The 14331-nt window shown below is 39.8% G+C and overlaps 1 protein-coding gene across 3 annotated transcripts in view; it reads right to left on the bottom strand.

The window, feature by feature from the left end:
- The window catches only part of GPR180 (G protein-coupled receptor 180), a 33342-nt gene extending 20315 nt beyond the window's left edge, over positions 1–13027 (bottom strand). The window contains exons 1-3 of one of the 3 annotated variants that reach the window (XM_005586095.5): positions 12843–13027; positions 8761–8919; positions 1873–2073 (exon numbers count right to left, since the gene is read on the bottom strand). In XM_005586095.5, the coding sequence (XP_005586152.1) occupies positions 1873–2073; positions 8761–8919; positions 12843–12987 (505 nt within the window). In that variant the 5' untranslated portion in view covers positions 12988–13027. Of the gene's footprint in view, positions 1–1872; positions 2074–2569; positions 2699–8760; positions 8920–12842 lie in introns of those variants that run through there. The other 2 variants (XM_074021265.1, XM_074021267.1) reach the window with 2 other exon arrangements.
- Between the last annotated feature and the right edge of the window lie 1304 nt (positions 13028–14331).

Genomic DNA, 14331 nt, shown 5'->3' with positions numbered 1-14331 from the left:
GAACATTACTTCCTAGTGAGCCTTGACCAGTCCTAAAAACAAGTGTCATATGAAATAACGAAGTCTTACAGTTAAAAAGGACCGGAAGGCTGCGTGCAGTGGCTTATGCCTGTAATCCCAGCACTTTGGGAGGCCAAGGCAGGCCTGCCTTGGCCTGAGGTTAGGAGTTCTGGTCAACATGGCGAAACCTCGTCTCCACTAAAAATACAAAAATTAGACAGGTGTAGTGGTGGGCGCCTGTAGTCCCAGCTACTCAGGAGGCTGAGGCGGGAGAATCGCTTGAACCCGGAAGGCAGAGGTTGCAGTGGGCCGAGACTGCACCATTGCGCTCCAGCCTGGTTGACAGAGCAAGGCTCCGCTTCAAAAAATTAAATTTAAAAAAAAAAAAAGGACCTGAAGAGCAGTTCAGTCCAACCACCCATTCAATGCTCTTAGTAGACCTGGGTTCCATCAATGCCTTTCCAAAATACAGAAAAATGTTGGCATCTTTTACAAAGATTAAGGAAATGGAAGGACTAAGTTAATTTCCAATAATGATCTATACTAGTCAAAGGTATCATAAATGAAATTTAACCTTTACATTCATTTGCATTCAGAAACAACTTGAGTAGTTTACACTACATCATTTCTTTCACAGAAAGAACTTTAAAATTAACCACTTTAAAACATTTAGGGCCAGGTGCAGCAGCTCACACCTGCAATCCCAACACCTTGGGAGGCCAAGGTGGGAGGATCACTTGAACCCAGTAGTTTGAGACAACCTGGGCAACATGGTGAGACCCCATCTCTAAAAAATAAAAATAAAAATAAATTAGCACGCCATTCTGTCACTAGATATACATTTTTCCCAAACAAAGGATATTTTTAAAAAGTTTATCCCTTAAAACATTATTTGTGACCTACTGTCACAAATCTCAAGTTGCTTTTTTAGCTGTGACGAATTTACACTTTGAACTAAACAATCGGTTTAAGCTAATGTGGCCTCACTCCTGCCTCACCTCCACCCACGCCACTCTATGGCCAACAGGATACAATGGAACTAAATTTTTCTCTTAAGCAGATTGACTCTTTCAAACAGCCAATGAACTCATGAAGAGGTAAACCATTAACGCTTTTCTTTGACAGATGGCGTACAAATCCTTACTCCTACATGGTAATTTACAAATCAGTTATACTTCATAGCATGTTTATCATGATCATAAGAAGTCATTCACTTCTGCTGGGGCTAGGAATCTTACCTCAGTAGGCCAGGACATAGTTACCTAACATTTTGATGAAATATTTTATATGAGTAAATCTGATTCTGGGAAGTATTATAGACTCTGATCATTTAAATTGTTGTAAGCTTCAATGAAGGCAATCCCTAAATCTGTTCAAACAACCTAGTGAAGAGTTAACCATACAAAGCAGTTCAGTTTCTAATCTCATTTAATTATTGAGTTAACAACTGAAATTGTTCAATTTATTACATTTTTCTGTTTATAAAAATAATGCAAAGTTATCATAAAAACAAAATATTTAGAATTATAGAGGAAACTAAAAACTGCACAAGTCATTTCCTGTCAGGAGCCCAAACAAACAAGCAAACAAACAAAACTATACAACTCTACCAACTCAGAGTATCAAAATAATCTGTTAACAGTTTTGTACTTCTGTTTAATTCTCTGCAGGTTTTAATACACTCAAATAATACTCTGCTTTTAAAAATTAGTATTATGGCTATCAAAAAGGTATAAGAAGATTCATTTAACCATTTCTCTACTTTTGGACATATAGGTTGCTTTCATTTTTTTATTTTAAAAATATGACATGAATATATTTGTGCATAAATCTTTTCCAGAATTTAGGATATATTCAAATACATATTCTTACCAGATTCTCCAGCACTAAAATGATCAAATGGATTCCCTTCGGCATCTGGGTTTAGTAACACCATTTCAAATGGGATATCTTCCACCTGAGAATTCTCCTTGTCATCTTGGCACGTATACTTGTCTGCATAAAACACATGCCACGTTTGTGGAGATGGAATCTGGGACACTGTCAGATTATGTTCGGTCTGGTTCATGGTCACTTTAAAGAGAAAGAAAACAACACCTTTCGTAACAAAACTCTCACACGTGTTCCATTATTTTATCATATAATCAATTTGAGGTTAGGACACTCTTTTGTTTCATTTTTATTGCCTCAGAAATCCAAGACTTTGTGAAGTATTTGGAATAAGTCTTGTAAACCAGATATTTACAGAATAAATCAGAATTTATCTGCAAAGGAGATAAAAATGATGTTTTTAACCAAGGAATCACTATACAAGTATGACTGTAAAACACCACGAGTAGAATGGCTTCACTAAAACTCTGAATTTTTTTTTTTTTTCTGGTTCTCACATTCGTATTGGGAGCCATGGGAGGGGCCTCCTCTGTCAGTGGAGGTGCTCAGTTTCTTCAGCCACTCCAAGCTGGGGCTCTGGGAATCCTGGGGGTGGCTGGGCACATCGGGCATGTTCCCATCATTGCGGATGGGCATTGGGTAGTTGTAGGGTGTGACCTCGTTGATCATGATGACGTACTTAGTGTAGGGGCTGAGTGGGGGCAGAATTACAGCTAGGCTCCTGATGATGAAGGACACGACCAGCACCGGCTCCTTGGCCCAGGCATTCTTGAGGAAGGCGCTGAGTCTCGCCACCATCTTGGTCTCGACAGCTGAAACTCTGAATTTTAATTTTCAGTATTTTCACAGTTTCCAGGTGGGTTAATGACATTCAAAAAAATTGTGGTGGTAAAATATACACAATGCTAAATGTATCATTTTAACCATTTTTAAGTGTACAGTCTATGGCATTAAGCACATCCACAATGCTGTGCAACAATCACAGTGACATTTTTGAAGATTACTCGAGTTAAATTTAAAATGGAGCATTCAACTTACGAAATCATTGTATCTAAAAACTACGTATTTTCAAAAGATTTTCCAAAACCTTTTTCTGATTGGTTGTTCTTTAAAAGGGTACAAAGAGCAGAAAAAATAGAAATTACAGGAATGTAGAAGTTATTATACTGGATCAGGTCCATATGAAGTAATATGATATAGTCAGGGGTGGGGGTGTGTGGCATCATTCAGATGTATGTTTCAATCCTGGCTTCAATACTTAACTGTTGTGTGACCTTGGGTAAGTTACATAAGCAATGACACTCATTTTCTTCATCTGTAAAATGAAGATACTACCTACAGCAAAGAGCTGACGTAAGCACTAACTTATGTGAGTCACCTAGCATGGTATCTGTCACAGAGCAGTTGCTAAACGTCAATTCTGCTTTTCCTTTCTTTAAAACAAGGTGGTTATATTAGTAAGTGGTTCTCAATCCAGGGTAATCTCCTTTCATCCAGGGCCTCTGAAAATATGAGGGGATCGTTTTTTGTCACAATAGCTGGTTAGATACTTGGAGGGGGGCTATGCTGAACCTCATGCAAAGAATTATTCCCCCTAAAATGCCAATGGCACTCCCTTCTGAGAAACACAAAATGATGTATAAGATTCTCTCTGGATCTAAAACTATTAGGTTGGTGCCAAAGTAATTGCAGTTTCTGAATATGACCTGACCTAAGAGGCACTGACTAACACTAACATGAAGCTGCCTAGGAGAGGAGTGTCTCAAGTTCTGAGTGTAACGAAAAGAGTAGAGTCAGAAGAGTGAGTCTTGGCCTTGTGACTCAGCAAATAAATTTACAACCTCTCTAAATTTGTTTCTTCAATAGTAAAATAAAGATACCTTCCCTGTTAGCTCAGAGTTCTTGTGAGGCGCAAAGGAAAAGCATATGGAATGTTATGTAAAGAGAATGATTCTACACAAAGTATTTTTAAAACAGTATTATGATGGGCCCAATTCCCAACTCTAGTTTGCCCCCATAACATGTCAATATTTAAGGACAAATTAGTCTTAATCTCTTTCTCAATTGTAGATTTTTAATAAATAAAAGACATTTCTTGAGGTAACCAGAAATTTGTGTATGGAATAGATTTCGGAGGACATTATAAAATTATATATTAATTTTCTTAGGTGTAGGACAGTTAAACAGATGAATTTCTTTACTCTTAGAAGATGTATGCTTAGGTATGGAGGAGCAAACTGTGATACCTGCTGCTTATTTTCACAAGGTTCAATTAAAACAAAAATCACATACATATAGACATAAAGCAAATTTAATAAAATATTAACAATTATTGAGTCTAAGCAGAGGATATACAGATGCTGGTTGTATTATAATTTCATCTTTTCTGTATGTTGGGAAATTTTCCTAGTGGAAAGTTGGAAAAATGTTATTTATAGGTGGTCTTTATGAATGAGATACAGATGTAGTCAGGATTTGAATTTTGAGGACTTGGACTGTACAACTGGGAATTTCATTCATTGGTAGTTAAATTGAATAAGAGGATTTGATTAACACCACTATGACATTGCTTTTTTGGCCACTGTAAGTTAGCTGACATTTAAACTACCTTTTTAAAAAACAAACAAACAAAAACCATACAGCTTCCGGAAAAATGTAGCAAAGACTCTAGTCTCTCTTAAATATTGGAAGACTTTTAGTAAGAATTTAATAAATGCTCAATAAATGATTCAGAAATAAGACTGTTTAAATGTGCAATGTGCAATTATATAATCCGGACCTCATTATATAAAGGCTCTGCTGTGTTGCTGTTTTTATCATTTGCACTTTTTCTCTTAGATAAAATATTTAAAAACCACACTTTTACCAATATACTTCTGATGTTTCATTTTAAATTATGTGGATTTACTTCAAGCAGAAATAAAAGTGTGCTTCATAAAGTGATACTGGCCTTTAGTTTTTGTCTTGCTGTCTTTTCAGCAAGCCTGGGAAACAAGCCTCTTGACAAAACCGTGTGTTCATTGTTTCCGAGACAAAAGACTACAGCACAGCATGCATATTCTATGCTGGTGTAATTAGTACCTCAAATATTAACAAAACTTGAACTGCTGAGAATGGTGCTGAATAGCTAATTGTCCAATCATATTATAAAAGGAAATGAATACTGTTAACCAAAACACACAATAAAATACTAACACCTTTAAATGATTTACAAAATATATCAAACTACAAAAGGAATCATATGCATAACATGTAAAAAGACAACACTGAAATGTTTTGTATACAATATTTTATTTAGCTCCTATAATCTGATAGAAAATTCCTCCAAATCTCCTTGTTTAGATAGAAATACATAAACTCATCATTTTCAGTGCTTTTAAATGTCTTGTTTGCTTGCTTTAAAAATCTACAAAATAGTTTTTAGTATTTTTTAAATCAGATTTTTATGACAGAAGAGATGATTGAAAAATAATTTCTCAAACATTAATTTGGGAGAGTCAAGCAACATTCAACGTTGAGATTTTTCAAATCTGCTAGTCCTTTCATAGCACACAGCAGTGGCAGGGTTTTACGTAGGAGCTGGGCAGAGTTACTGAGTTCATTACCAAATAGGTGAAAGGCTGTTAACTCTTAAGTCTCATTAATAGCTAAGAAAAGCACTTGCTATAAGGAATTATTCTTAAATATGTGCTACTATTACATCATGAATTTAAAGATATGCTTTTTGTTTAAATGTATCTAAGCTCCTAAATAACATACCATAAATATGACAACTAATATACAGAAGAGACTTAAGACTTGGATTTTGTTATTGGAAAAAAAAACTGGTGAAGTATATATACGTAGAAATCAGTATTAAATTTATTTTAGGCCCCAAAATTTGACAAAACAACCTTCACTCCTCTAAAATTCCTGTTTCCTGATATCTTTCATTCCACAATTCCAAAGAATACTTCTGCACTCAACAGAACAGGGAAAAGAAAGAGAAAATAGAAAAAGAAACAACAGCAGAAGGTTTTGTTAAGTTGTAGTCCTATACATAAGTAACTCCATCCTTAACAGTTATAATGAGAATGGCAGCATTTTGGAACTATTATGAACCTTAGGGAAACCTAGTCAACTTGCTTGTTGTACAGATAAGTAAAATAGGGTTCAAAGATAACGAGTTCTTGCTATAAATCACTAGCAGTGATTCTCAGTTTTGTGGTCTTCCCATTGCACCACACTGTCTCCCGGCATATAGAAGTTCTGGGAATACAGGAATATGACTCATACAGAAATGATGTTTTTAAGTGTATAAAGTATATAGTATAATACTGACTATGTGATACAAGAGAACAAATCAATATTTCTATCGCTCAAAGCTTTAAACTGCCTAATAAGTTTTTGTTGGAGACAGAAAAAGTCTTTGAGATGTCAAACGCAAAAAGCAAACAACCTACCTAACAAAAAGCCCTTAAACACTAAGGTCTACGACTATTCATTCTACAATACTTAGTAAAAACTTAACTAAGCACCAGGGTACGATAAATTCTCATTCTCATAGTGCCATATAATTGGCATTCATAGGGCTTATCAAAATAGCAATTTTACATTTATTCACACTGATCTGATTCATTCTGGTAACCGCCACCAGCCTTAAGGACATTTTGGTCACTAATCTATCACCAGTACCTAGCATAGTACATGAAACAGTGGAAGCACTCAGTGAATGAACACACCAAAAGAGCCCTACTGCTCTCATTGACTGATTTTATAACAAATAAATACAATGGAAAGTGGTAACTATAGTAAGTGTTATGTAGGAAAGCAAGAGGCTATAAAAACTTAGGTGTTAACTTAATCGAGGGAGGAGCCAGCAGGGAGGCTGAAGAGGAAAAAGCTTATGCAAAGGCTCAAGGTAGCACTGAAATAAAATGCAGTGAGTGGGGCAATGCCCTGAGATAAAATGGAGAGGTAAGCAGCAGCCAGTATACAATGGCTTTGCTGGTCAGGTTAAGGAGGCCTGGACAGGTTAAGGGAAACGGCTTTGCTGGTCAGGTTAAGGGAAACCATTTATTTTAAGGGTGTGGTGAGGAAGTGATTGTAACATAACCATATCTGCTATTTAGAAACATCTAGTTACAGAAGGGAGACCAGCATGGCTATAGAATAACCAGGTAGGAGACTGCTGAAATAGCAAAGGCAAGATGATTTCAAGAGATATTTAAAAGTAAAACCTCAAGACTTAACTGATGGATGGGGAGGTAGAAAGGTCAAAGAGGGGAGTATTAGAAGACACCTTGGTTTCTCAACTGTTTACTAGATGGTGGGTGGTGCCAGTTCTTAAAACAGGGAACACCAGAAGAGGACCAGGTCTGGATGGGGAAGATGGTGAGTTCAGTTTAGACACCAGAGGAATTGGGAACTGAAGGACATGACCTTTCATACATACGTGGAACACTTAGATGAGCAAATTGGCAGAGAAAGGAAGAGATAACTAATCATGAGAATCTGCATATATTTCCCAGATAAGTTTTGAATTCAGGGTCAAAGTAAATAATTGTATGTAATTGTCTCTTTTATAGTTGAATCCAATCATTCATCTTCAGGATACTATCTTCTCACAATGTCAGCTCACAAATCTACATTAAAGATCCCCACAATGGGTGGCAAGGATTGGGGACCTCTGCGTTTTTCACTGTTCTAACTAGTTGCCTTATGAGGGAATCAGACAGCTGATAAGATAAAGACTGGATGTTTAGAAATGAACGTTTCGCTAGACTAGGCTAAGAGGAGACTACCATGTTCCATATATGGATGAGTCCCTGAATAATAATGGGAAAGAGGGAAGAGTAATTCCCAAATTTGAAGCATTTGGATGCTTCAAATTTCTAACGTCTCCTACACCTAATTAACTTGCAAGGTGCAAAATGGAAACAATGGCACACGTTCTTCATTTCCATATTTAAAAAAACTTTCACTCACTCTGGATGGCTAGCACTCTAATGCACAGGACAATGTTGATGAGAATGAATGGGATCACAGATTTAAGCCACTAGATTAGGATTTTAAAAGTACAGCCTCTCTAGAGGCAAACCAGCAGTATACAAATGATGTGGTGCTGGTACATCTCAAAGGGACTTTTTTTTTTTTTTGAGACAAAGTCTCACTCTGTCACCCAGGCTGGAGTGCAGTGGTGTGATCTCGGCTCACTGCAACCTCTGCCTCCCAGTTTCAAGCAATTCTCATGCCTCAGCCTGCCAAGTAGCTGGAGTTACAGGTGTGTGCCATCACACCTGTCTAATTTTTTTTTTGTATTTTCAGTAGAGACGGGGTTTCATCATGTTGGCCAGGCTGGTCTCAAGCTCCCAACCTTAGGTGATCCGCCCACCTTGGCCTTCCCAAGTGCTGAGATTACAGGCGTGAGCCACTGTGCCTAGCTGTCAAAGTGACATATTGTATCACCATGTAACTAAGTCTCATGTTCAAATGACATGTTGGGAAATAGCATCACTTGAGCTAAATTATCCGATTAACTAAAATAATACATGTTTGGCATTTAGCTCAGTGCTGGCAGATAATTAGCATTCAACGAATGTTACCATTCATTCCATGCTGCCACTGGGTCAAAATATATTTTCCATATTGGCATAAATTATACAAACTGTAAAGAGTCTGAATGAAAGAAAGGACTCCTATATAAATTATCTGGATTTTCATTTTTCAAAAATGATAAAGAAGGGAAAGGCATTGTTAAAACTCAGCTTAAAATGTACTAGACAAAGTGTCATCACCGTGCGATGTAACATATGTACATATGGTACTGTATTTCAACATTAGGAGGAAAAAAACCGTATCTAATGATCAAAGAAAAAAGGATATACTCACTTGTCAACTGAGCTTTGGATAATTTTTCACTACAGCTATAACCATGACTGCTTTGCTGTAGCTTTAGCCATTCCTGGGCTTGGAACAGGTAGAGTTTAGCTTCTTTTCCAACAGCTACTGCTATGTTGTTGATTCTGACACACAGAAGAGCATGGTCACCTTGACATTAAAACAAAAATTATCAACTAGTTTGGTCTTATATGAAACTGAGACATGAGGACAACTCAACACCTCTACTTACCAAAATGGAAATTTAAAAAGCACAATTCTTCTTAAATCTCGCTTAACTAGGTAAATCACATCAGAATGAACACCACATTTAGAAGCAAGAGATTATTCAAATGAACGTGTGGTATTTCCTTGAAATTCAGCTGATAACTGATAATATTTCACTCAATAAACAGCAAATATCTAGGGTATTTGGACAATTCACTGTATTACAATTTTTGCCTCACTTTACAACCACTTGTTTTACATTTTATTCATAATCTATAGAAATGTCCCACCAGGACTGTAAACTAGTTCAACCACTGTAGAAGACAGTGTGGCAATTCCTCAAGGATCTAGAACTAGAAATATCATTTGACCCAGCCATCCCATTACTGAGTATATACCCAAAGGATTATAAATCATTGCTGCTACAAAGACACAAGCACACGCATGTTTATTGCAGCACTGTTCACAATAGCAATGACTTGGAACCAACCCGTATGTCCATCAATGATAGACTGGATTAAGAAAATATGGCACATACACACCATGGAATACTATGCAGCCATAAAAAAGGATGAGTTCATGTCCTTTGTAGGGACATAGATGAAGCTGGAAACCATCACTCTGAGCAAACTATCGCAAGGACAGCACATGTTCTCACTCATAGGTGGGAATTGAACAAAGAGAACATTTGGACACAGGGTGGGGAACACCACACACCAGGGCCTGTCGTGGGGTGAGGGGAGAGGGGAGGCATAGCATTAGGAGATATACCCAATGTAAATGACAAGTTAATGGGTGCAGCAAACCAACATGGCACATGTATACATATGTAACAAATCTGCACATTGTGCACATGTCCTCTAGAACTTAAAGTATAATAAAAGAAAAAAATTAAAATTAAAATTAAAAATTAAAGTCCCACCAAAGTTTCTGTTTTTCAATATGACATAGGTGTTAATGTTTAATTATACTCTTAATATAAAAAATAAACATAGCTAATAGCAGGAAAGTTTAAATGTATGTGTTCTGGAGTAGACACATTATATCTAAAACAAAATTTGGTATCTATGACTTTTACAAAAGAACTTTCAAGGGCTGGGCACAGTGGCCACACCCATAATCCCAGCACCTTTAGGAGGTCAAGGTGGGAGGATCACCAGTCCAAGAGTTTGAGATCAGCCTGGGAAACAAAGTGAGATCCTGTTGCTATTAAAAAAAAAAAAAAAATTATCTAGGCTTGGTGGCTGAGCCTGTAGTCTCAGCTACTCGAAAGGCTGAGATGGGAGGATGGCTTTAGCCTGGGAATCTGAGGCTGCAGTAAGCTTTGATTACACCACTGCGCTCCAGTCTGGGTGACAGAACAACACTCTTTTTTGGGCCAGTGTTACTCTGTCACTCAGGCTGGAGTGCAGTGGCGTAATCTCCACTCACTGCAATCTCTACCTCCCAGGTTCAAGCGATTCTGCTGCCTTAGCTTCCTAAGTAGGAGTTGCTGGGATTACAGGCATGTGCCACCACACCCGGCATCACCACATCCGGCTAATTTTTGTATTTTTAGTAGAGACAGGGTTTCACCATGTTGGCCAGGTTGGTCTTTTTTTTTTAAAATTTTTTGAGACAAAGTCTTGCTCTATTGCCCAGGATGAAGTGCAATGGCACGATCTCAGCTCACTGCAACCTCCATCTCCCCGGTTCAAGCGATTCTCCTACCTCAGCCTCCCAAGTAGCTGGGATTACAGACACCTGCCATCATGCCCGGCTAATTTTTATACTTTTGTAGAGACGGGTTTCACCATGATGGCCAGGCTGGTCTTTAACTCCTGACCTCACGTGATCTGCCCACCTCAGCCTCCCAAAGTGCTGGGATTACAGGCATGAGCCACCGCGCCCGGCCACCAGGTTGGTATTGAACTCCTGATCTCAAGTGATCTGCCCGCCTCTGCTCCAAAAGTGCTGGGATTACAGGCATGAGCCACCCACCGAGTCTGGCTTCTTTTTTTAAAAAAAGAACTTTCAGAATAATATACGTTGTAAGATGAATACAGAATGAACCTGGTTGCACACACCAACTACATTTAAGGCCCAGAACAAAAATGGCAATAAGTTAGTGCCTCTAAGGAAAGGGATTCTGGGTGAAAAGAGCTAAGACAGGAGACTATTTTTCATTTTAAGATCTTCTGTTCTCCTGGAAATTTTTTTTTCTACGCTTTTGTTACTATAATTACCACTTTTATCAAACATTTTAAATATATTTAAATATACAGTGTATATATCAAATAATGTGAAAATCTCTTACATATTTTGAACAGTCTTAAAAGTGACTCTGAGGCCCAATTAACACTGTAAATTGCATTCTGAGTTACAGTTCATTATTTCAGTATAGTTTTTGCATTATTATTTTACTGAATTGGGATTCATGAAAATTGGTAATAACTATATATGATTTTATACATATGAAAGAGAATGAATGTACTTGAAACACCTTATCCCCAATCTGTCTTGAGAAATCCGAATTTAGTACATGTTTCTCCTCCACGTTTACCAGATGATCATCATGAACTATGAGGAAGTCCAAGTCTCTCAGCTGGCCCTAAGTAATAACCCATGTCTTCTATATATCCCAGATTTTCCAACACTGTCCACATTGTGCCATTTAAGACAGTGGCTGTCAATACTCAAAGTATGGTTACAGTCCGTTGATTGAGAAACTCAAAATGTGACCAAAAAATAATAAAATTGTTTCTAGTGTTTCTTCTTCATTCACCCAAAATATATTCCACATTGGATTATGAAAAACTGGGTTGCTGAACTCCTTTTCTTAGGTATCTTAAAAACTTCAAAAAAAAAAAAATTCAGGATCCCTTCCCTTTATTCCGTCAATTCTGCAATTTCCCATTACTTTAAATTCCTTTTCTCACCAAAGTAGTTCCTAGTTTCTATTATCTTCTCTTAAGAACATTTTCTAGGCCAATATTCTGATGTTCAACGTTGCATCTTTTAATGCTTAAGACTGTACAAATCAAAGTTCCTAATGTCGTCCAGGCAAATAATTATTTGAAATATAGCACTAGTCAAATTGACAGTACCAAGAAAAACACTTAAATTGTGAGGGTGCGAATGAGACCAAAATTAGAATGAATTGCAAATTCATTTATTGAAGGAATAATTACTGATATCTGAGGAAGATCAAAAGGTAATAATCAAATGAAGCTCTGATTTCAGAAGAGCCACACAGAACACAAAGTAGGGAGCTTCCAGAGCGCTACTTACATGCTTTTTCATCAGCCTAATTCTAGGCCTTACCGCCCACAGTAAATCTACTGCACTAGTAGCCAATTAACCAAACTGTTCAATATGACAACTACATTATCAAGTGTTTTACTTGGTTTCCAAAACCACTGTGCTGCAAGCAGGTCTCAGCAAATTGATCTTAAAAAAAAAAAAAGGAAATTTAAGTTCCTAGTCTTAAATTCTCCCGTACGTCAGTGTACACAGTGCGGCCGAGACAGGAAGGAGCAAACGTGCTTCTCTGGGGGAAGGATCTGGAAAGATGCGGCCGACCAGTCATTTGCACATTCGCTTGCAAGGAGAGGGTTGGGGAAATGGAAACCGGCTTTCAGGTGCGGAACACGATCACTAGTGGCGGGAGGCCGCTGCCTTGGGCTGGGAAGCCGCACCAGCGGGGTTGGCAAGGAATGCATCCCACTATTCCCGGCAGCTGCAGCGACGCAGGAGGTCCAGGTGAGGCTGGGGAAGTCGCCGGCCTCGCCCAACGTGGCGGGGAGGGGCCGGGAAGGAGCGGCCCGCGGACCCCGCCGGCGGGATGGGCCACGCGCCTTCATCCCTCTCCCCACCCCCAAACCTACCATGGAACTCGAAGTGGCCGATGCGCTGGCCCTGGGCGTCCTGGGCCGCGGTGCTGCTGAAGCTGCCCCGCAGGGTCTTACCCTGGCTGCCCTGCGGCCACCAGCAGCACGTGAGGGCCACCGCCAGCAGCCGCAGCCCCCCCATGCCCGTCTCCCGCTCCTCACCGACGCCTCGGCACCCAACTACCCGCGGCTGCCCGCCCCACGTCGGCAGCTGGGGGAGGCGGGGTCGGCGCCGGAGACCTGCGGCTCTGGAGCCTGAGAACCAATGAGGCGGGCTGCTCTGCCACGAGCCAAAGACATTCACCAATCAGAGGCCGAAATGGGCGGGACGCGCAGATCCGAGCGTCCCATCACTCCCCGGCTTTTGACTAGTTCCCGCCTTTTTCTTTAATGAGGAATCAGTAGGATGTTGCTTCAGGTTACGGAAAACTCATCTCCCTCATCGCCTAGCACGTCTTGCTACTGAGCATGCGCGGGCGCGCTCGCACGAGTCCGCTTGGCCTTCGAGGGGCATGTGAGATTCGGAAAAACTTAAGATAACACAGGACAGGACTGTCTCTGGTCGAGAGAGAAAAACTCTCCCGCAAAGAAAAAATCGTGTTCCTATGCAGCTTTTATTCCTCGGCGCCTGTATAACCGACAGGACGTGTCTGATTTAATGCCTCAAAGACACTTAGGTCCGCAAGACCACAGTTTAACGCATGACTTCTCTTGGCATCTCCAGTCGATTTTTCCCTCCTAGGTTCTCTGGCTTCTCGACTTTTATTATTCTCCGCCCCCCGCGCCCCGCGCCCCGCGCCCCGCAGACCAGACCGCTGGGAATTGTAGCCGCCCCCAGCCCCCATTCAATCAATTCAATTACAAGTGTGGAGTAGCCCCTCTTCTGGTGAGGGTGGGAAGCAGCCACCACAGTCCTACTCGGTTCATCACTTTCTTGGCCTATGGCAAAGACCGTCTTTACAGTCTTCATTCTAATTGGCTACAGTCCATCTCTATCCTACAGGCACAGAAAAGCTGTAGGAAACAATTTGCTGCAAAAGGTTCTCATGGCTCTCCAGCCTCTCAAATGTCCATTTTTTTTTCTCATCTCCATCCTCACCGCCGTCGGTTTCCTGAACACTCCCAAGTTCTCCCTTCTAGGCCTTATCTCTCCCTGATCCCTCTGGCTGGAATACTTCTGCTTATTCCAATACTGGACCTCTTCACCTTCCTTTTCCTCCTTTACTCCTCCTTCCCAAGGCACTTTAAGAAGCCTTTCTCAAACCCCTAAGTCTGTAGTAGCTGCCCCTGGCACCAGAATCCCTTACTTCCCTATCAGAGCACTCAGTCACTGTACTGTAAGTATCCATTCATGTGTCTGAAATCTCCGCCTCTACTGTCAGCTCCAGCTGATCAGCGACTATACTTTTTTTTTTTTTTGAGACGGAGTTTCGCTCTTGTTGCTCAGACTGGAGTGCAATGGCTCGATCTCGGCTCACCGGAACCT

Source organism: Macaca fascicularis, chromosome 17 (assembly GCF_037993035.2).
Source record: "Macaca fascicularis isolate 582-1 chromosome 17, T2T-MFA8v1.1".
Taxonomy (NCBI): Eukaryota; Metazoa; Chordata; class Mammalia; order Primates; family Cercopithecidae; genus Macaca; species Macaca fascicularis.
Note: the sequence above shows the minus strand (reverse complement) of the source record. Positions and strands in the feature narration are given on the sequence as shown.